The 23,568-nt window shown below is 40.1% G+C and overlaps 2 protein-coding genes across 12 annotated transcripts in view; both read left to right on the forward strand.

Moving 5' to 3' along the window:
* Positions 1-10,787, forward strand: part of vwa1 (von Willebrand factor A domain containing 1) — a 12,963-nt gene extending 2,176 nt beyond the window's left edge. Inside the window, exons 2-6 of the mRNA XM_024293857.2 lie at positions 3,233-3,787; positions 7,426-7,749; positions 8,847-9,122; positions 9,297-9,572; positions 9,761-10,787. Of these exons, the coding sequence (XP_024149625.1) occupies positions 3,233-3,787; positions 7,426-7,749; positions 8,847-9,122; positions 9,297-9,572; positions 9,761-9,789 (1,460 nt within the window). The 3' untranslated portion in view covers positions 9,790-10,787. The remainder of the gene's footprint in view (positions 1-3,232; positions 3,788-7,425; positions 7,750-8,846; positions 9,123-9,296; positions 9,573-9,760) is intronic.
* A 3,541-nt stretch (positions 10,788-14,328) lies between these two features.
* The window catches only part of ralgapb (Ral GTPase activating protein non-catalytic subunit beta), a 29,240-nt gene continuing 20,000 nt past the window's right edge, over positions 14,329-23,568 (forward strand). For 2 of the 11 annotated variants that reach the window (XM_024292271.2, XM_024292272.2), the window contains exons 1-8: positions 14,329-14,606; positions 15,337-15,557; positions 18,607-18,809; positions 19,302-19,468; positions 19,712-19,898; positions 20,013-20,144; positions 22,301-22,479; positions 22,975-23,043. In XM_024292271.2, the coding sequence (XP_024148039.1) occupies positions 15,381-15,557; positions 18,607-18,809; positions 19,302-19,468; positions 19,712-19,898; positions 20,013-20,144; positions 22,301-22,479; positions 22,975-23,043 (1,114 nt within the window). In that variant the 5' untranslated portion in view covers positions 14,329-14,606; positions 15,337-15,380. The remainder of the gene's footprint in view (positions 14,607-15,336; positions 15,558-18,606; positions 18,810-19,301; positions 19,469-19,711; positions 19,899-20,012; positions 20,145-22,300; positions 22,480-22,974; positions 23,044-23,568) is intronic. The other 9 variants (XM_024292273.2, XM_024292274.2, XM_024292276.2 and 6 more) reach the window with 6 other exon arrangements.

Here is a 23,568-nt window from a genome sequence, read left to right on the forward strand (position 1 = left end):
GTTTAGGCCTCCGCGTCGTGCGTTAATTTCTCATAACGCACACTTCGTCGGGTATTATCCCTTACTTATTCTGGAATAATATTCCTGTGTTTTTATTATTCAGAATTATGTTAAAACGTTACAGTTTTAAAGTTTTAAAAATTGGCATTCTGCAGCTTTTTTGACATTAACTAAGATTTTTTAGGATATTTTGGAGTTTAGCTAATATTTCAGCTTCAGGATAGCTGTTTTGGCTAATTTAAGCTTTTATAAACGTTTTTTAGGCTGTTTTGGAGTTAGGCTAATATTTACATGCTAGCTGTTTTGGTTAACTTTGGCTTTTTTCAGTTTTTTAGGATATTTTGAAGGGAAGTTATTTTTTTCAGCTACATACTAGCTGTTTTGGATTACCTATTTTTTTTAAATGGTTTTTTTAGGCTAATGTGGCATTTATCTAATATTTTAGCTGACTATCAGCATCAGCGTTTTCAGCTATCAGCTTCAGTGTTTTTATCTATCAATTGCATCATCTTCAGCTATCATCACTAGCATCTTCAGCGGTCAAATTCAGCTTGCAGCATTCACACTAGCATTATCACAGGTAATGCTATATATCTAGTTCATAATTATGTTAAAATGTTACAGTTTTACAGTTTTAGAGTGTTCAATAAAGTTTATCCTGTTCGGCCCGTGACCTGAGGTCTGATTCTGAATTTAGCCCCTTGTGAGATTGAGTTTGACTCCCCTGACTTTTTGTAATGTTGTAAATCTCTGTTGTTGAGTAGATCAAAACACTTCAAGCTTCAAATAGTAAAAAGCAAGTTTAAAGGAGGACTAATCATTTAAAGGTGCATATGTTAGTTTATGCTGTGGATGTAATGATGCTCACGCAGGTGAAGGTGTTGCAGCTCCTATATGTAGTGGTTACCGTACGATTTACTACATGTAGAGGTGATTTACGGTGTGGTTATTGTGCTCAGATTGGTGTTAAACTCCCATAATGCCGTTTCCTGCCTGACCCGTGTTTTACTGGAGGCTGTATGAGCACTTTCCACTATCACATCGCTCAGGCATTAATAGTCGGCCAATAAATCTGATGGGAGTGCGATAGGAGTGAAACGCAGCTATCTCCAAACAGCAGGTTTGTAGATTAACACGTATCTGCTCAGACGAGGGGCTGCAGCCTCCTGGCTCCAAAGTCCAAGCTGCAGCAAAGATGTAAGGAATTCTTCAAATGTATGGAAAGAGGTCGGCATAGTGCGTGCGAGGAAAGTCAACACCTTGAGGGTTTTCTGTCAGCATGTCTCGTGAGTCCTAAAGCGTTGAGAGTCCAGAATCCCTCCAGCGTTGGTTTGCTTTTATTGTGTGAAGCTTTACAGATGAACTTGCTGTAGAGATTCTCCTGCTCTTTCCCCTACATTTTTTGGCAAGTAAAAACTCAATCACACTTTCAGTGATTTCAAAACGCTGATCTCGCTCAGGACATTACTGCTTGTATTTTTGGAATTCATAAACTTAATCTGTTATAGTAATTTTAAAAAAAATGGCTTTGAGCTGTTATATTAGCATTATGAGAGCTCATTTTGGTAAATTAGACATTAGACATTAGACATAGCTTTATTAATCCCTTTGGGACACACCCTGGGGGAAATTAGGTGGTGGGCAGCAGCCGTTCTCGACAGCGCTTATCGCCCAGAAAAAGACACATGAGGGTACAGGAAAGGAAGGATGTCAAAAATCAAGTATCTTCAGCCCGTGTGGCAGGAGGGCGGCATGAGTTAAAAGTACAAGCAAAAATACATCAACATTGAAGCACATTAATTTCACGAGACGAAAAGGTCCACAAACTGATCCATGTTTCTTGAAAATGAGAAAAACTGAGAGTAGTCCCAGTAGGACGGGGGAGACGAGACAAAGAGCCTTGGTAGGGAGATAGATAAGGGAGCTCAGAGAAAAGCGTCCGCTCTTGGTGAGTGCCGGAAGAAGAAGGAGGAAATTGGCATCTACTGAGGTTTTTTTAATGCTGTCTTGGAGTTTAGCTAATATTTTAGCAACACGCTAATGTTTTTGGCTAATTTGTTATCTATTGAGGTTTTTTAGGCTAATTTAGAGTTTAGCTTCTATTTTAGCAACAGGCTATGATTTTTGACGAACTAAGTTTACTGACGAACATTAGGCTGTTTTGAAGTTTGGTTAATATTTTAGCAACATGCTAATGGTTCTTGGCTAATTTAGTTTTTAAATTTTAGGCTATTTTGGAGTTTAGCAAGTATTTAAGCAATGCGTTAGCTTTTTTGGCTAATTTGGCATCTACTGAGGTTTCTTGGGCTAATTTTGGGTTTAGCTCATATTTAAGAGACACACTAAATATTTTTTTTGCAAAATTGGCACGTATTAGGGATTCTTAAGCAATTTTACAACAATTTTTTCAGAAATTTTGATCAACTTCAGCACTCTTTCACAGTTCTTTAACAAAATTTCCAATCTTTTAGCAAATTTAACATCTTGCAGATATCTTTTGGATTTTCTCTGTAAATCCCTTCAGCAATTAAAGTAAATTGCATCACAAATTTTAGTAAAAAGCTTCAGCATCTTCAGCGACTACTTTCATCAAAGAGCATTCACATTAGCATTAACACAACAACTTTTCTATTTTCTTTAAGTTCCTCTTTGAGATTTAAGGCTGTTTTTCTTTCGCATGCATGCTCAATCTCAGCCCTTGCAGCCAAATATTTATTTTAGATTCTGTCTGTTTCTGCTTCTTATGTCATTTCTCTGCACTGAGCACGCACATCCCACATTCCTCGCCGCCTCTCGTATGGAACAGCCTGTGTCCCCCCCCACTCTTCATTCCTCACCTCTTAAGTTCTTTCATATCTCCTCCTCCTCCACCTCCACCTGGCCTTACCTGTAAAATGGGTTTCTCTCTGATAAAGTAAAGACAGAGTTTCTCTGATGGCTTTATCCGTCTAAACTTCAGAGGAACCAAAAGGCGTGGTTCCTGTTTGTTTAGAGTTTATCCTTATCTGATCTGAAACTGCCCAGACTGGCGCTAGACTTTCTGATCCTTTGATTTTTATAAAAGACTTTCCATTATAAGACTGTAAAATGGAGGTTATCCAAAGAACTGGTCACATGAGGAAGGGTGGGTTTGCTTGAAGGCAAGACTTGTGGAAAAACTGAAACTTAAATCAAATCATGGAGGAAATCCAAAGCATTTTTTCACCATCTTCATCTTTGTCTTCCTCCTCAGTGCTGAACTGCTGTGAAGGGGATGTCCTCTTCCTGGTGGATTCTTCAGGAAGCGTGTCATCCTACGAGCACGGCCGCATGCTCGCCTTCCTCTCTGAGCTCCTCCTCCCCTTTTCTCTGGGAGAGGACCAGGTGAGGGTGGGACTCCTGCAGGTGGGCACCAAGCCACGCCTCGAGTTTGGCTTCGACAAGTTTAAGAGCCAAAGCGGTCTCCAGGGGGCGCTGAAGAGCATCAGACCTCTGAGGGGGGACACCAACACTGTGGAGGCGCTGGAAATGGCAAAGGGTGTGTTGCGACGAGGAGCGGGCCATGGGGGCGGGTCCGGGCTCCCGAGGGTGCTGGTTTGGTTGACTGATGGGGTCAAACCGGGAGATGTTGTCGGACCAATGGCGGAGCTGCAGAAGGAGGGCGTGGCCGTGCTGGTGGTGTCAACGGGACACGGAAACTATCAGGTTTTGAAGCAGGTGGTGAGTCCTCCTGCTGAACGCCACCTGCACTTTGTGGACATCGACGACATGAGCATCATCACAGAAGAACTGCGGGACGCCCTCATTGGTGAGTCCGATGTTGTCGGTCAAGTTGGAGGCTCGAATGCAGACATGATGATGGGAAAAACAGCTATGGAGCTTTTTTAATGAATTATTAAACCTAAAACTTAGAATAGAAATAAAGACAAATATCTGAAAGGAAAAAACTGTAATGAAGGAGGCGAGTGGATCCATATTCAACTTGACTTTAATAGCGATAGCAACACAGGAAGTCAGGAAACAAACATTGGAGTGAGGCCGGAGTCAAACACAAAGGAAGAATGTTCAGACTGAATGCACACAGTAACAAGACTTCACATAGAGCAGAGTGAGGAGCAGGAATATATCCAGCACTGATGATGATGACCAACAGCTGGTGGTGACAGGAAGATGGTGGCTGATGCATGATGGGAATTGGAGTACAAGAGGTGGAAAAATGCAGTGAGGGCTTCCTCTGGTGGTCAGAGGAGGACATGACTGGCTGGGCCCTGACAAAAACATAAAGACAATTTAAATAAAAAAAAGGGGGGGGGGGTAAATTACAAATCTCCAAAGCTTTCAAATAAACCTTTAAATACACTTTACAAGAAAACTGTTTTTGATCTGGAAGGGGTTTTAATTCACCAGCTGTGGTCTTCCAGGTCTGTTAAACTGCAGAACATGAACGTTTGGCTAAAAAGTATTTTTTTCTTGTCTCTTCTATTTGTTTTATGGAAATCGGGTTTGAGATCCTGCTTTATTGTTTCAGATTCTGAAGTTTAATTTATACATTTTTGTTATTTACTGAGTTGGTTTGCAGTTGACAGCATTAAAGACTTGAAATGTCCCTTTACTGGACAAAAAAAAAATGATAATCAATTAAAAAAGCAGTCCAAATGTGCCAGATTTTGGCTCATAACTGGTAAAATTATGTGTTTTAAAAAATAGTTAAGTCTTTTTTTCTTATTGTGAATGGATCTGATTTTGGTTGTTTTGGTTTAAAGTTGATCTCTTTAATTATTTAACAAGTTTGATTTTTTATTTTGTCGAGTTTTTCTATTAAGGTCATTCATTTCCTGTTTTGGTTCCCATTTGTGTCAACATGGGGGGGTGTAGTCCTGTTCCCATGTGTAGAGCGGTGTGGAGCCAGGTAGTGGCAGGGACCATTGACTCTATATGAGTACTGGATTGAATGGCTCCTCCCCCCAGCATTCCAAACAGGAAGTGGCTCCAAGAAGCCAAAACCCCCTAGACTTCTATAAAGAAACAAACAGCTGTTCATTCTATCGGTCAGAATAACATTCTTGCTCTGATACATTTTTAACATCATTTTGATAATTCTCTTTTTTCATGATGTTTTTATTAGTAGTTCAAGTTATTCAAGTTATAAACTGACCAATCAGATGCCTCAATAAAAGTAGGTGGAGCCTGCTGGCCCCCACGTCCAACGTTCAAACCGTTTGATTGATAGATGTCCTGTAGCCCGCTATCTAGTAGTATGGGTGTGGCCTTTCAACAAGCTCATTTCTGATTGGTGAGAGTGGTTGCCATAGAAACTCCGACCAATTCAAACAAATCGCTACTTACTGATGACACCTAGCTCCTGGCGTGTTGAGGCGGGGCTAGCACGAAGGACCAATCAAAACTGATGAGGGTGGTTAGCCATTTTATCCAAGCATAAGGAAGTATTCTATGCCTCTCTGTAACACAACAAGATGGCGCTTTGAACGGACTAGAACAGCGTGTCGTAAGTGCGGTTTGTACGTGATAAAACTCTGATTATCTCACCTGTCAGACTATGATAGTTCAGACTAAACAGCCATTCTCTGACCATAATTACTCAAGTTCTCAGAGTCAGTGAATGGATAAAGTTACATGCATGAAAACTGAAGTTACCACTGTTATGCACCATATATCTAGGGGTGCAGGGCATAACATAAGAAAAGAAAATGATCTAGAAAAAAAAAACTAAACCAAATGTCAGTCAGAAAAACCCCAAACAACCAAAATAGAGGCTGACTAGTGATTTGTATAAAGACGTTAAGAGGTTTTATTACTCCTCACCAAAGATAACAAAACAAACCAAAGAACAGACAAATTAAGCATTTGACTTCAGGGTGAACACAGGCCAAAATAATAAACAAAACAGGACTAACTCAAATGTCAAACCCTCTACCTAACCTGTAGATGAAACAAAACAAAATAAATGACAGAGTCTAACCTGTCTCCCTGAACTAACAAAAAACAGGAGAAAACAGTCACAAACAAAATGGCAGTTCACCCCTACTAGCTGCTTAAACTAACAAAAAGTCTTAAATTCACAAAAAACTCTTCACAAGCCTCAAGTCTCAATAAAGGCATCAGAAACCACCAACAACAACAGTTCTCATAAAGGTGGGGAGGAGAGACAACCAGTCCACCAACACAAAATCTCCCCACGCGAGGAAGTGGAGATGCCTGGTTTATGAAGGGTCTTCCTCCAATCCTGAGCAGCCACCAATCTTCTCTCCTCCAATCCAGCGCTGGGATCAGTCTTCCTCCGGCCAATCCTGAGCTGCCACAAGATCTTCGGTCCACCAATCCACAACCTGAAATAGAACATAATGAACCTACACACATACAAAAAGAACTCCTGCATTGTACACAGTACAATAAAAAATAATGAAGAAAAAAAACCAATACGACGATGGTCGTAACACCACCCTCACCGATTTTGATTGGTCCTTCGTGTTAGCCCCGCCCCAATGCGCCACAATGGGGCCAAAAGTTTTGAAACTAAATTTTCAGATTCTAAAATGGAAATAAAGAGCTGAAAGTGAAAAAAAAGTTTTGAAATTGAAATTTTCAATTTTGAAACCTAAAAAGCAGAACCTTTGAAGCTGAAAATAATTATGTTTATTTTAGAATAGTAAAAAGTTTCAGACATTTTACATGTTTTTGGGCCAAACACCAATATTTTTTGGGTTTCAAATATTTATGGCCCCAAAATAGCTCCATACTCCACCTGTAAACAAGTGTTGTTGTAAACAGGAAGCACATCAAGTTGTCACTTTGTGTAGCAGAGTGACTCTTGAGAAATGTGTTGCATTGAAACAGCTGCAGAGGCACCGGCGGCCTGCGCCGAGGCCGGGCTGCGTCCCCCTGATCCTCACGCTCCTGAAGACAGCCAGGGGAAGCGAGCTGCCCGGATACCGAGGACGTCTGGCGTAACAGTCGCTGTAACGAGATAGGCTGATCTATTCATGGATTAGTGATTAAACATTGCTCGATTCATCCTCCAACGCCATGTCAGACATGATCCACATGTGTATTTATAGATCTAGACTTGGGGAGACGTCTCTCGCTGGATTAGGTAACTGCTGTAATAATCCAACAGGACACTTAAGCAGTTAGAAAGTCCTGATCTGCATCTTTAAGTCAGGCGCAAATGTGCAAAACTGCATGGAATCTATGTAACCAAAGATTGAACCATTCATTTGGTGTTAGTTTATTCAGCTCTCTGGGTATTTCAAGTTTAGTGCAAAGTTTATTTAGACCCTGAGTCCGTCTGTCTGTGTGTGGGCTCTCTGGGACTTTTTCCACTCCCTCTAACGTTTTTTCTCACATTTTATGTACCGGTAGTATTTTTTGACGTTTAGAGTGCACAATAACATCATTTTGGCTTCTGTACGCCGTCTCCTCCTACAGAGATTCTCCGTGCCGAGCGCATCAACGTCCGGGACATCTCCACAGACTCCGCCACTCTGCAGTGGCGCCCGGTTCTGTCCGGTAGGAGCGGGTATTATGAAATCCGCTTTGGTCAGGTTCTGTCAGGAGGTGGCAGTGGAGGTGGACCTGGAACCAGTCCGAGTATTGGTGGTAGTCAGTACCAAAGAGTCACCCAGCCTGCTGACTCCAACAGCGTGCGGTTGCGTGACCTGAAGCCGGAAACCACCTACGTCGCTACCCTGACCTCCAAGTCCAACAACCAAGACTTCAACTCGCTCTCCGTCACCTTCACCACGAAGCCAGGTTTCTTCATTTATTCTGTTTGTCAGTAAAAAAAAGAAAATGTTTTATTGTTTGTTCGAAAGTAGAAAAAACCCTCCCACTCCGATCCCCAGTCATCTTCTGGTCTATTTTCAAAGCGTTCCCAGTGATCTTTTCCTTATGATGATGCTGCTTTTAGCCAAAATCAAAAAATGTTCTCATTTTTCTAGGACATAGTTTCTTCAGAGGGGCAAGAGTTCATTTGAAATTCATGGGACCATTGATGCAGAGCAACCCCGTCCCCTCTTCCCCTCTTTTATGTGAATCGTCTTTGTATATGTCCTCCATCATGAGAAAAATGCCACCAGAACATGTTAAAAGCACTTATTTTCATCAGAGTGGGTCTTTAGCGAAGCAGGGCGAAGTGAAGCTGGTTTTCTTTGATTATCTTCAATTTAGAAATTGAAACCAATTCTCTATATCAGGGGTGTCAAACTCAATCGCACAAGAGGCCAAAATCCAAAACACAGCTTAGGTCAGGATAAACATTTATTCAACACTCTAAAACTACATTTTTAAAATTTAAAAACTGTAACTTTTAAACATAATTATGAAGTAGATATATAGCATTATGTCAGTGTGAATGCTGTGAACTGAATTTGGCCGCTGAAGATACTGAAGTTGATAGCTGAAAAACGCTGAAGCTGGTAGCCCGCTAAAATATTAGTTAACTGCCAAATCAGTCTAAAAAAACATAAAAAGAAAAAAAAGAAAAAAAAAACTCAGGTTAGCCAAAAAAGACTAGTATGTAGCTAAAAAAAAAAGGCTAAACTTCAAAATATCCCAAAAAACTGAATAGCATAAATTAGCCGAAACAGCTAATTTTTTATAACTTTTAAACACTATTTCTTTTAGCATAATTATGAATACTAAAAAGGCAGGAATGTTATTCCAGAATAAATCAACTTAAACCTTACATAACTTCAATATTTTGCTCTCCATAAAAATATATTTTGTAAAAATTATACAAGAAATAAATGCAAGATAAAAATGGTCTGAAGGGCCGGATTCGGCCCCCGGACCCTGACTTTGACACATGCTCTAGAAGATGCTGAAGCGAATGTTTCTCCTCCACCCAGAGGTGCTGACCCCGGCTGTGGTCACAGTCTCTGAGTCGCGGCACAACAGCGTTCGGGTTAGTTGGGGTCCTCTTCAGCCGGACAGGGTCACCAGTTACCTGATCGAATACTCTGCCCTTCCTGGAGGGAAGCTGCAGACGGTCCGGGCGGACCCCTGGCAGAACTCCACGCTGCTGAGCGGCCTCCAGGCGGACACCACTTACCTGGTGACGGTCAGCGCCCGGCACGCCTCAGGAAAGGAGAAGGCAATGTCTGTCAAAATGTGTACTCAAGAAGGTGAGCAATGGGCTTTGGATGACCCGCGGTCTGTTTACCTCACGCTGATCAAACACAGGCAGGCCAGATTTTCTGTCCCTGCCTTTGATCCTGCTCTGAGTTGTAAGGAGGGCCACAGACGGCCCGTCTCCTCTGAAGCATGCTCCCAGTGACTGCTCGGGTTTCCTTCTACAGTTACTCCGGCTCTGGCGGACCTCCAGCTGACCACGGTGGGAAGTGATTCGGTGCAGGTGGACTGGAAGGCCAGCGGGGAGGGCTTGAGGGGTTACTGGCTCACCTGGGAAGGACAACAGAGCTCTGTACCTGGCCGGCCCTCCTCCCTCTATTTGCCTCCTGACTCCCTGTCAACACGGCTCTCACACCTCCCCCCTTCTGCCAGGGTGTGTGTGTCGCCCATCTACCGGAGCGCACGTGGAGATGGGCTGTGCTGCACAGCACAGTTCCAGTCAGGTGAGCTGAGTCACTTTACCGCACGTGTCAAAGTCAAGGCCCGGGGGCCGGATCCGGCCCTCTGGGTAATTCTATCCGGCACAAGAACATGATAAAAGCATCATTTTCATCCGATGGGGTCTTAAAGGTTTGTTTCTGCCTGACGCCTGCATGCAAATGTCTCAGCAGTTCTCCTTTTCCTCCCTCAGAGTCGGTGTCATATGGTTTCCAGTCCTAGCAGAGCAGAATGGGAGGTGCACCTTTCCAAACATGGAGGGAGGGGGTGGAAACAAAGAATGCTGACTTCCATCCATGAATCCGTGGCGTTCCTCTTCCTTCTGTGGACATTAAGCAGGAGAAGCGGTTTGGCTCACTGAGCTCTCACGTGGAAGCCAGAGACTGTGACGTTCTGGCCAAATGTCGACTGCTACAATCTGCAAAGCAGAAAACTTTTTTTTTTTTTTTACTCTTTTCTGGTTTTTGCCTTTCATACACAAGAAATGCTTTACATTAGAAATGCAGGCTTAAGGGATTTTCTGGGTCTGTTTTGCAGACTCTTTGCAGTGCATTCTGGGAAAGTTAATGTTTTACATGGACGTGTTTTGGAGAAAGCTTTGCACCACGTGCACACCATGTGCACAATTTTTTTTTCAACTCACAGAAACATCTGAAATGCATTTACAGTGCATTCTGTCCACGCTGACATGCCTCGCCTCTTACCACATCCTTTAATTCTGAGGGCTTGTGTTCGCCGTGCAGAGCAGCAAACTAAATCCAGGGCTTAGAAAATGTTTTTTCCTTTGGAACACAGACAATCCACCTGTTTTGAATTGAGAGAATGTCTGTTATGCAACACAGATGCATCTGACTGATTCGTTGATTTCTACAAACAAAGTTTTATTCATATTTATTTATCTAAAAGTTATAAGCAAGACATTTTTTTAGCTTGGAGTATATAGGGACATGTTTATTTTTGTTAATGTTGTGGATGTAAAGCCTGACTTTGCTGCCCCCTACTGTAAGAAAGTGTTGTTTCCTGACTTCTATTCAGAACTAACACTATATTTGTGTATGTATAAGCTGTAATTAAATATTACAGTAAGTAATGGTGTCAGTTACTGACTTTTTAGGCATCTTATTACCACAGATGTGTCATTTTTTTATTTAAAACAATAAAAAACAGTTGTTTTGCTCAGCTGGGTGTGAATTATTTTGAAATAAAGAGCTTTAAAAACATTTCCTGTCCTGACTCAAATACATAACTCAAACAATTCATTCATTTTTTATACCAGGGGTCTGCAACCTTCCACATTTAAAGAGCCATTTGGGTGGATTTCTCATGAACCAAAACCCAGTGAATAAAGTTCGACTGTTTTGATTAATGTCCCTCACAGCCAGAAAAATATGCTATTTTTTAAAATGAAAAACATCTTGAACAAAAGAGGCAACACGGTGGGGTCAAAGAGGCGTGTGTGGCTCCGGAGCCTCTGGTTGCAGACCCCTGTTCTAAAGCCTCGGTCCTTTCCGGGGGCCACATGGTTGCTGGAGCCTATCCTTGCCACTGTCAGGCTAATGCGAGGTACTCTGAATGGGTCAGCAGTCCATTGCAGCGCCACAAAGGACCTATTTAGAGAATTGTGGTCTGTATGTTGTTTATTAAACTTTAACACAACACTTTTTGCACAAAAACGGTCAAATTTACCATAAAAAGTAGGATTTGTTTAAACTATTCAAATTCAGGCATTAAGGTGAAAAGAAAGGAAAAATTCAAATGTGCAAATAATTAAAGTATATATATATATATATATATACAACTCTTAAAAATCTCTCAAATTACAAACTGCATAAAAAAGAGGCACCAGAACCAGAAAAGCAGTAGTGCAGTGCATCAGTCAAAAGCAGTGTCTCAATCAGCTGAAATTGCTGAATCAATTAGAAAAACTGTGAATCAATGAGAGAAAAGCCAAGCTGTGTTCTGTAAAACGTCTCAGTTTTTTTTGGCACTGAACATAACATGTTTCCATATAATCAAATGTGTTCTTTACAGTCTTAAAATAGAATAGATTATGCTTTACATATCTTTTTGCTCAGAAGAACACATTTCCTGTGGTCTGTCCTAGGGTAATGCACCAGGAGTTTTCATTGGGGATGAAAAATAAATGTACACACATGAAGATTTAGTGAGCAGCAATTAAATCTGAATAAGCAGAATTAGCAGCAGTCCACAGGACACAAGTCCAAGAAAATGTGACCTCTGATAAATATGTGTTTTTCTACTGATGGATTTATTCCATAAAATTCAAGAAAAACTTCAATTATGTTCAGGTGTTAAAACAGATGACTGAGCAGAAATGGATCACAGCATGATGAAGGTATACCGGAAACAAAATCCCAGAGAAACACCAGCAGCTGCTATGAGAAAGAGAAAACACAGTGCCGAAGACAAGTCCTCAAAAGAAGCATGAATGTGCTGTTCAGGGATTACAGAGCATTACAGAGCAAACATCTCACAAGTTTTAAATGTAAATAAGACTTAGACTTAGTGATGTCCTCGTCTAAAGATGCACTGAGGTCGTATCTTGAAGCATTAGAAAAATCAACTCAACTTCAATACTCAAAATGAAGATTAACTTCAAGCTCTGGCTCTTCAGGTCGGTTAAGGAAGACACAAATAGAAACCTCAAACTTGTTTATGACCAATCAAGCTTGTTACACAGTAGCTGTGAGTGTTTGCATTTATATGTGCTTTAAATGACACGAAAAACCTGCAAATGATGCAAAGAAACACTGTCAGACTTTTTTTTAACTATATTATTTCACATAGTAAAACTTCACTGATTGTCATGAAACTTTTGTCTGAACTCCACAAACTACAACTCAAACTATAAGAGCTTCATGATAGGTCAGAAATGATATTGAAAATAACTCAGAACATGAGCTGGATAGCACGTTTTTAAGTTCCAAAAGCAAAGATTTGGCTTCATTGATGATTTCTGCTCCAATCCTGACTCGTGATTCAGACTATTCATTGACAACACAAGTTAAAAACTCACTGATTACATCAGCCACTCACTAAACGTTCACATGAGAACTATGAACATGTGCAATGATCATGTATGATATGTTGAAGGAGAAGTACTAAATAAAAGTGGGCTTAGTTGGGGTTTAGGCCTTTGGGGGCCTGACATTGCATTTGCTCATTCAACCTAAACACAGTAAGACAAAAAACAAGTATTTTTCAAAAAAGCCACTTATTTACATAAAGTTCAAGGATCAGTTTTTTTTTTAAAACAAACTTTATTGCACATTTTTTCAATTTACAGAGATTCACAATCAATTATGCAGTAAAGGGAACATTTCAATACAAGAAGAAAAAAAAAACACATAGAATAGAAATAAGCCAGGGGATTCGTTTTTAAGTATAATTGCAGAATCTTTCACATACAAACAAGATTTTGATTGCTTTTTGTTTCTCAGAGTTTCAGATACTATTAATATACAAATTGAAATAAAAAAATAAAAGGAAAAGTGTGGTTATTTACTGTGCATGTGCAAGGCTGTATGTAAATATTCTGAATGGATTTTGGCACAAACATGGACAGAACAAAAACAACAATAATCGGAAATTAACTTTCCTTTTGTATGAGTTTCTCATTGCGTGGATTTCGACTTCAACATCAATAAAGGAGTATATAAAAGTTTAAACAAAGAATAACGCGAGCGGACAGTTTTTCTGGTGTAAAATTTCACCATTTTTAATAAAAAGGAGGGCTGGATTTTCTCCTCAAAGTAGATTTCAATATTAACAAATTACCAGTTAAATTATCAAATATTCATAAACAAATTCTGCTCAACTGGAAAATAATTTATGTTCAGTCACTCTGTGGAACAACAGATATATATTACATGGGAACAAATCACTTTTTCTCAGTGAATGGTATGGAAATAATATTTGATCTGTACTTCATATGTTGGATGGTGGAGGTAATTTTCTCAGCTATGAGCAGTTCTGTCAAAAATACAATTTTATTCCAAAAAAATCAGTTTATGCAAAAGTCATCAAACCCATTCCTTTGGAATACATTCATTTAATAAAAGGTGCACAATTATATCTAACCATAACACCACAATTACCATCACTATTATCACTATTAATGCAGTGTCCTAATATTAGATCAAAAATATAGTAATCTATTAATAAGAACAACCTTAAATCTGCTTGAATATAATCCTAAATTTAACATACACAAATATAAATATATGAAGACTTCCACAAAATTTATAATATTTGTAAGCAAATTCAAGTTATATTTGGAATCACTGAAGCTCATTGAGAAACCAAAAGTAAAAACAATATATGATAGACTAAAATCTTTCCTTGAGTATCTATAGTAATGTGATCTTCTATTGTTTGTCCACTTAGCTCCATTTTAACTCCTCTAATTTATTGATATTTTTATTATTATTTTTATTGATTCTGTTTTTGTTGTTTAATGCTGCAATTGCCCCTCTGATTGATTGTAATATGTAAAAACTCTGTTCTATAATTTCAAGCCATGTTTTGTTCTGTAGTGTGTAGTTGTTCAGTTAACCCTTCCACTCTCTTTGGGGTCCAGGTGTCTCCAACCACATATTGATGTGTGATTCCTTCCATGACAAATGTGGACAAAGGTAGACAGGATTTTATGTCTGCCATGAACATTAGTGAAACTCAAAAATCAATGATTAAAAAACAAAACAAAACAAAAAAAAGTTCAGCGCACTATCTTGTAGGGTCCAGATGACCCCACTTTTAATGTAAACAAGCCGAGGAGAGCGGAAGGTTAAAAAAAAAAACTTCACCATGCCACACCCACTGCCTGCGCCTGCGTATATCCCATCAGTGGCCGCTAGGGGCGCCATGCACCGGAAGCAGTTTCCTGTTAGCCCGTCAGAGCTCCCATCTCCAAAGCCTGACATTGCGAAGATGAAGACTGTTGGGGTTTAGACCGGGAAGAGGGAGCTCACACCGGGACTTTCAGAGTCTTGTTATGGAAACGTTTCCCGTAGGTCCAGGTAAAGACAGAAAGCTGCTATTTAACGAGCAAACTGACGTTGTTGTCTTTGAAAACTTGGTTAGTTAGCAAGCATAGCAAGCTAATGTCAACGACGAGGCTAATGTTAGCTAAGCTAGCTGGTAAAATCGGAACAACTTTCTCCCTTTATGTGATATTTGACATATTGGTGTATATTTTAGTATTTTGCCGACGATAATTTACGGTTCTTTCCATAGAGAAGTTATGTCGGCTCCGCGGTGGATGCATTTTCCTTTTTTCAGCAGGTTAGGAAGGATGTTTTGGACCAACACAAGATAACGAGCTTCTCATTCCAGGATCCGCTTCCTGGTTGGGAATCCTCCCTTTCTGGCCGAACCGAGACGCGTACTGTAAACATTTGAATCTCAAACGTCGTTTATGCTTTCAGAGCAGACTGCCAGGCTGTGTTGTGAGCTTTTCCTCGGTACAGAGACATAGAAACTTGACCAAGAACACAAGTTTCTGCGTGTTTACTGGGGCTTTTCCTGCTTTCAGAGACAGCTGTGTGTCAGTCCTATACGTGATAACCAATTAATACATATATTTTGATCCGCTATCATGCAGGAAGCATTTTAAGCAAGGAGCTTTTAAAGTGTATCGCAGACTTTGTGAGGGGAAATACCTTGACAGCAGTTGCATATGTTAATGACCTGATGACAGTTTTTCCAGTTCTTCCTGATATGCTGACCTCCACCTGTGTGTGTCTACAGGTGGAGGCAGGAGGTGCATGTAGAGAGCATTAGAAATCAGCAGTATGTACTCGGAGTGGCGCTCGCTGCAGCTGGTGGTGCAGAGTGATCAGGGCCACATCAGCGTGCTGCATACCTACCCAAACAATGTTGGCACCGAAGTGGCAAACGCCGTGGTGAAGCCTCTGGGCACAGCGGTCAGCCCTGTGGCCACAGAGAACATCCTCAAGACAGACAAGGAGGTAAGAACCTTTCCAGTTCTGATCTGCCATGGTGTTCTATCGTTAGCTCTGCTCGTTTAAGTTAAGACTGTCTGCTCTCATAAAGACGGTTCTAAGATCAAACCCCATCCTCTTCCTTTGTAGAGTTTGTATGGTTTCCCCATTTGTCCCTCCTTCTGTTTAGAAACATGTTTCAAATGTTACTTATTAATGACTCCGAATGACCTTATAGGGTGTATGTGATTGTCCATATGTGACTCTGAGACGGTATATCCTGCTTTTTCTCCTTTAAAGCTGGGATAGGCTCCAGCAGCTTCTGTAATTCTTCTTGGTGGCTTTAATAATACATAGATGAATGGGCTAATATCACTAGAATTGTCAAATGGTATTTGTTTATGCACTACTGGTCAAAAAACACCTCAAATGTCAATTCTTTTTAAAAATGTTTGCATTATTTTTGCTTGAAATGGTACAAATATAAATTGTGAACTGTCAAGAGGTTTGAAAAAAGTGAAGGTTTCCTAAAGCTGAAAGGCTGTACAGTGTTTCCTCGTTTATTTATGATGGGAGGTCTAAAAATAACACGTGAAAGGTAAAATCTGTGAAGTAGGATGACAAATGTTTTAAGGCAGTAAAACTCTCACTACACTTTCTACACTTTTCTCAGACAGACATGAACATTTTCTCACTTTCCTCTCTTGTTTTAACTCTTAAAGTTCAAGCTTTCATAGAAAAACAGTCCAGGATAATAGAATGAAAATAAAGATCTTATCTCAATAAAAGTTTATGTGACTGATGTAAGCTGGATGCAGTCTGTACAGGACACACGGCACAGAGGAGATTGGCAATGATCTACAGCCAATCCGGACGCAGAACACAGTTGGCTGTAAAAAAAAAAAAGAAAAGAAAATGAAAACATTCAAAATTGCACTAAAATTCTGCTAACAACAAAACCATAAAAGGTGAACCACGGTACAGCAAGGGAACAATTCAATTTCAGAACTACACAAAATTTTCTTTTCCAATGAATTCAAAATAGTTTATGAGCAGCTGATTTAAGCCTTAAAACACTGCAAAATAAAATCTTAGCAAATCATCACCAAAGCTCTGGGCAGACATGTAAAGTCTGATATTGCATAAACCTATGCTTATGTGCTCTGCTGCATTCTTGATGCTTGAGCCTCCTGGCTGCAGAAGATCTTAGGTGACCACTCCCTCTCTGAAACGGCTGCTTCTTGCTCCCTAAACTAATTTAAACTCAACACGTTGTCTTTGAAAAAGGGGAGGAATCTCTCGATGGAGGAACCTGGAGAATCATTTATGTTCAGGTTTTTTTCTGGGTTGGCGTGCTTTTGTCTGGTTTGAAGTAGGGTTGGGACTGGGTACCTAACGGTGCAATACACAAAACATGGTTCACAATATTGATGATATTGCGATACTGTGATAATTGGTAAAAATTGTCTCTTATAACTCACATTATATAGAAGAGCACATATTTTTTAGGAAAATATATCCCCATTTAATTCGTTTAGCTTGAACACAATCCTAATAAACAACTTGTCTTTTTTGTGACACAAAAAATAGACACTTTTGTGCAATATTACTGAAATCAGTAATACTGTCTTTGACGAGCACTGACACCAACTGAATTTGAATTTTCTGGAAATTCAGCGTTGACAATGGTAAAAATAAACAGCTGTCCCACTACTTAGTGCTAAATTGTTGTAAACAACAGAACAAAAATTAAATAATTCAAGTAGCTGCCAGACACATTGGTGCACACGACAGCCAGTCTCCCAATGTGCCCCCTGTCTACCTCCAAAGGAACGTCTCGCCAAAGGATGAAGAACATAACGTTTTACAGCAGGGATTTCAAGCTCAATCACACAAGGGGCCAAAATCCAAAACACATCTTAGGTCATGACCTGAACACGATAAACATTTATTGAACACTAAAACAACATTTTTAAAACTTAAAAACCGTGACTTATACATAATTATGAACTAGAAATATAGCTTTACCTGCAATAATGCTAGTGGGAATGCTATAAGCTTAATTTGGGTGCAAAAGATGCTAGTGCTGATAGCTGAAGATGCTGAGGCTGATTGCCAGCTGAAATATTAGCTAAATGGCAAATTATCCCAAAAACCTAAAAGAAAAAAACTTAGGTTAGCCAAAACAGCTAACATGTAGCTGAAATATTAGCTTAACTCCAAAATAGCCTAAAAAATCTTAATAAATGCCAAAATGTTAGCAGAATGCCAATTTTTAAAACTGTAACTTTTTAACATAATTCTGAATAATAAAAATGCAGGAATATCATTCCAGAATAAATCAAATTAAACCTTAAATAACTTTCAATATTTTACTCTCCATAAAAATATATTTTGTCAAAATTATACAAATTAGAAAGGATTGCAAGATAACATCGGGTCAATAATAACAATAAAATAAAATGATCTGGAGGGCCGGATCCGGCCCCCGGACCTTGACTTTGACACGAGTTTTACAACCTCTTTAAATGAAAATAAAAGATCAAAACTTGGTGAAAAGCCATTGAGAATCAATCGCTGGACTAAATGTCACGATATATGGATAATTTGGCACCCCTAGTTTGAAGACAGAAGTGAAAGAATTGTTTGATAAATGCTGCTGTGTAATTCTATGTTTCAGAAGGGTGGTTGTGATTGAAGCTTCTTTAAGGGGAAAAAATACTTTGCTGATTTTTCTTTGTTGCTCGCTGCCTCTGAAGTGCATTTTTCCTGTCTGTTCTTTGTCCGTCAGATACACAGATGTTTCAGTGATGTTATGGTTTTCAGTCATCACTTTCCTTTTAGCCTTTCATGCTATTTTTGAATGAAAATACAGCCAAGCAACCAGCCGGGATTTGGTTTATTTGCTGTCATGTGAAAGGAAGGCTTTGCTGTAATTATCCTGAGACAATCGTGCTAAACCCTTGATGGATACCTTAAATTGATTATGTATTTTTGTCTAAAACATGTTATTATTTTTAAATTAAAAATATGATCAGTGAAACTCTTTTGAATCAAGGAAAACTCTGGTTTTCAGGTGAAATGGACTATGGAGGTGCTGTGCTATGGCTTGACCCTCCCATTAGAAGGAGACACTGTCAAGCTTTGTGTGGATGTATACACTGACTGGATGATGGCTCTGGTGTCACCCAGAGACTCCATGCCACAACCTGTGGTCAAGGAGCCCAATATGTATGTGCAGACCATTCTGAAACATCTGTACAATGTCTTTGTTCCAAGGTATGTGACCAGCTTTCCAAGCTTTTTCCTCATGATTTCATTTCATTTCAAATCCCTTTTGTAGGTCAGTAAAGGAAGACATTTTTGGGAGTTATTTGTTCGTAAACTGGTTACATGGTTCTGTTTTATCTTGTGCTATGTTCAATATCAGCTTAAGTTTTCACAATAAAAAAGACGCCACATCGTTTGATCAGAAGTATGTGCACCTCAAGGAATTATACGGAGCAATGTTTTTTAACTTGTGCATACTTGAGCAGGTGATGGAAATTGCAGATTTTAGTGCAGAATACATTTAAGGAGACCGAAAAGTTTTTGAAGGATTATTACCAAAGTTCTGTTTTGTGTAAATTAGATTTGTAAATGACATCAGATTAGAACTTCACATCAAAAACAAAGTCATGCTATGCTGTAGCATCCATCAGCTGCATTTTATATATGTAAAAATGCCGCAGAAATCCTTGTTCATCATTGTTTCCTGTTGAACTGTTTCAGGCCTGAACAACACAGTCTGAACCACATCAGACTTTGCCAGCAGGTTCTGACTGCGGTCCAGAAGCTGGCCCGAGAGTCCGTTTCTATGGTCAGGGAAACCTGGGAGGTGTTGTTGCTTTTTCTACTCCGGATCAATGACACACTGCTGGCTCCGCCCACGGTTGGAGGTAATTGTCCGCCTAAATCAGGGGTGTCAAACTCCAGGCCTGAATGTTTTCCAGATATCCAAGCCCTACTCATGACTGATTACCTGGCTCAGGTGTGTCCATGACACACATGGGATGTTGGAAAACATGCAGGAATGCGGCCCTCGAGGCCTGGAGTTTAACCTCCTGGCCTAAATGGTTTATTCCATCGTCTTGTTATTAGCAGCGGCGATGAAGGATGATTTCCTTTGTTTCTTCCTTCAGTGGGCGTGGCAGAGAAACTGGCAGAAAAGTTAATGGCTGTGTTGTTTGAAGTGTGGTTACTGGCGTGTGCTCGCTGTTTTCCCACTCCGCCGTACTGGAAGACGGCGAAGGAAATGCTGGCGAACTGGAGACACCACCCTCCTGTCGTTGAGCAGTGGAGCAGGGTGGCCTGCGCTCTGACGTCCAGGTCAGGGGATTCAGCCTTCCAAAGCATTTATTACATGTTTGCATGTAGTTACTGAGAACTATCAGTCTGTAGAAACAGTGTTAACACGACTGGTGGAACTTCCTCTTGTTACAGACTGCTGCGGTTCACCCACGGACCATCCTTTCCAGCTTTTAAGGTCCCAGATGAAGATGCCAACTTGATTCCAGTAGAGATGGACAACGACTGCGTGGCTCAGACGTGGTATCGATTTCTGCACATGATCAGGTCCTGAAAGTCTCTTTGTGTGTTTGTACATTCAACAAAACCGGTTTTGGGAACACTTTTTGTATGTAGGTTGTTATGGGAAGCTGAACTGACAATTGCTTCCTTAAAATCAGTTAATTGCTCTACTTTAATTTGTGTTCCTCTCTAATGAAGTTTACCTTTACAATTCACCAACATCAACTTATTCTTTAATCCAGGGGTCCCCAAACTTTTCCTCATGAGGGCCACATAGCTGTTTTCTTCTGTGATGGGGGTACGGGGTCAGTTTGTAGGCTAACAGAAGAGGTATAAGAATCACAGAGTGTGTCTAAACGTAAACATTTCAAGTTTTCCAGAAAGCCACACATTGCCATTTATTAATAACTAAGAGTTCACAATTAGTTAGTGGACAAAAGGAGGTTTTCTTGCAAGATGTTTTATTATTCCGCTTTTTTTTATGTTCTTATTGGTAAAAACCAGTACAGTCCTTTCAAATACAAAAATAATTTAGGTCCAACTTAGGAAAAAAAAGTAACTAAATGAAACAAATGGGACTTAACTGAAACGGTCTGACCAGACTCCTCTACTGACACACTGGTAATGCTTATTTAGTTGGGGGCAAACCATAATGGAGACATGAGGGAGGAGGGAAACAAGCTAACCAAACATTCTAACAAATGAATCAATCACTGCAGAACAGAGAAACTGCAAACTAAACACATTTATATAATCAAAATAGTCTTTAAAGAATGAGATAAATAATTTCCTTTAAAGAAGCAAGAAATAAAGTCCATTTGGAGTGTTTTCAATCCCTGCAGTCTCACCAGTGGAATGTCTCAACCTCCTCTGCTGATAATTATGGACGTGGAACTCAGAAACAAACAGAAGTAAATAAACTGTATTTTCACTTAAAATAAATCCAGTATGGGTTCCCATTATTTATTGATCTTAAGTAAATAAAGTAAAATTAAATGTTTTAAAGAAAAAGAAATAAATACGAACACCTATGTGGTGAATTGAGGTTCAACCACCACAATAACCTTTTCTGGGATCTTCACAGAAAAAAGCCAGAAAATTATTAATAATTGAAGTAAACAACACTTTGTCAGGATCTGTGGGTTTTTTCCCTCTGGGCTTCTGTTCCTGCTCACTCCTGTTTCCTGATTGCTGATTCCACACAGCTGAGCTCTGGACTACTTGAGTTTCTCTCCTCCTCATCCTCCTTGCCAGTTCGTTGTGCTTTCTGCCAAGGTTCAGGTCTGCTCAAGCCTGCTTCTTCCATCCTGCTGGTTTTGACCCTTTTTCTGGCCCTGGATTTTGGATTCAAGTCTGCTCCCCTGGTGTGTTGCATTTCTGGATTGGACCCCACGTGTATGACCCTGGCCTGGATTTCACAAGATTCTTCTCTTCCCTCCATCTTCATATTGACGCCCCCAAAGTCTACTCTCCTGGAGACATCCCTGTGCATCTGGCAGCAACGAAGCTTCCACACCACCTTGAGCCTAATAAACTGTATATATCTAGCCCTCAGTGTGCTCCTCCTTGGGTGTCTGACTCTGTAAATTCTGACACACTTGATGACTGCAGAAGGGTGGAATTAGGCCCTGTCTGAATTCTTTCCTTCTCCCTTCCCCTCCATTTGAAGGGGCATTTTTAGTGCAAGTGTGTCCAGATTTTTTTTATTTTTTAAGTCCGACCCTCCAAGTGGAGGGGTGCAAAGTCCTCGGCCACAAGGCTAAACCGTGTCGTGCTGAGAAGTACTTTTCTTCACACGTGTCTGAACCACAGAAGTTTATAACTAGATATAAGTAATGACTTTGTGTTGTAGTATGACATTTTTAAAGTTATAAAACTGGTGTATATTTAAGCGCTGGATGCTCTGCACTAACGCTAGCGGACTGGTGGTTATTGGTGATGTCTTTGAACGAAAGTGACATCCGAAATATGAGACACTATTACACCATTTTTTTCATAACTCTGTTTGGAGGGATAAAGGAAGGAGAATATTTCGGATTGGGCCTAAATGTTCCACGTGGGTCTCAATCACATGGCCAGACTAAAAAAACAAAACAATCATGTGTCTGTTATTGTTCAGTGAGCCGGGCCAAATTAGGATGCGGGCCGTAGTTTGCGGACCTCTGCCTTAATCTGCGCATTTGTTTCCCTTGTTTTCCCAGCAACCCTGTGGACCTGAGCAACCCCGCCATCGTCAGCACCACTCCAAAGTTTCAGGAACAGTTTCTCAGCCCGAGTGGGATCCCCCACGAAGTGGTTTTGCACCCCTGTTTAAAGCAGCTCCCCCAGATCTTCTTTAGGGCTATGAGGGGGGTCAGCTGCCTTGTTGATGCCTTCTTGGGTAAGAAGATATTTGGTCAACCAGTTAAAGATTTGAGTCAAAGCCAGAGAAAAGACGACTGTAAAAGTGTTTGTACGGATCGATCTCATCCTCTTTAGTTTGGAAGAAGTGATTTGGCTTAAAAAGATTGAAGGAAAACGCAGCTGGGATCAGTTATGATCCTCACTAGTCTTTGCGTTTTGTCACAGTAGGGCTGGAGAAAGTTCTCAAATGTTTAAAAAAAAGTGGAAGCAACATTTTTTTTAAGATGCTTCAACATGTCATTAGATTTTTGACCACTTTAACTGAACATCAGAGGCCTCAAACCCTAAAGTTTGTTTTTAGATATTAATTCCACTTCATGAATCGAATTTTTCTCTGTTTCACCTTGATTTTACTCAGTTCTGGTTTTTAATCTTAATTCTCTGAGCTGAAGATAAAGTTTTCAGCTCCCGACTGGTTTACAAAGTGACTGAAATGCGAACTGCCCGTATGTATTTTCTCTTCACACTGTAGGTGTCTCTGTTGAAAAGAGAGATGTACGCGACAGAGTGTTCACTTTTTTCCCACTGCAGCTCTCTCATGGTACAGACATCAAACAATCAGATCCTGTGGGCACATGGTTTGTTTGTTTGTGGTGACATTAAAGGTCCAGTGTGTAGGACGCAGTGGGCGGGTTTTATCCGTCACCTTTCAGTGATCACAACCACTCCCCCTTCTGAGTCAATTTCTGCTTCGCCCCCAAGGAGGAAACCACTAACTAATTAAATTGGCATTTTAATGTAATTAAAGCCTAAAAATATTTAAGTCTTTTTCTAAAAAAAATGACAGTAATTGTCTTAATGGATGAATCTAAGCATTACACACTGGAACTTTACAAACTGTGGGTAATCTTCTGTCCACACAATGACAAATTCCAGATTCAAACTAAACGACAAAATAAAAAAAGAGACTTCCTGCAGACATGCAGGTTCAAATCCAGATTTATGCTTACTAATAACTGCTGATTCTTATCTAACAAATGTCTTGCATGCTAATGAATGGAACAGTGTTTGATTGAATTGAATTCTCTGAAGTCAAATCATTTTTTGTCTCTTTAGATTTTCTGCT

This window comes from Oryzias melastigma, linkage group LG7 (genome assembly GCF_002922805.2).
Source record: "Oryzias melastigma strain HK-1 linkage group LG7, ASM292280v2, whole genome shotgun sequence".
In the NCBI taxonomy this organism is placed as follows: Eukaryota; Metazoa; Chordata; class Actinopteri; order Beloniformes; family Adrianichthyidae; genus Oryzias; species Oryzias melastigma.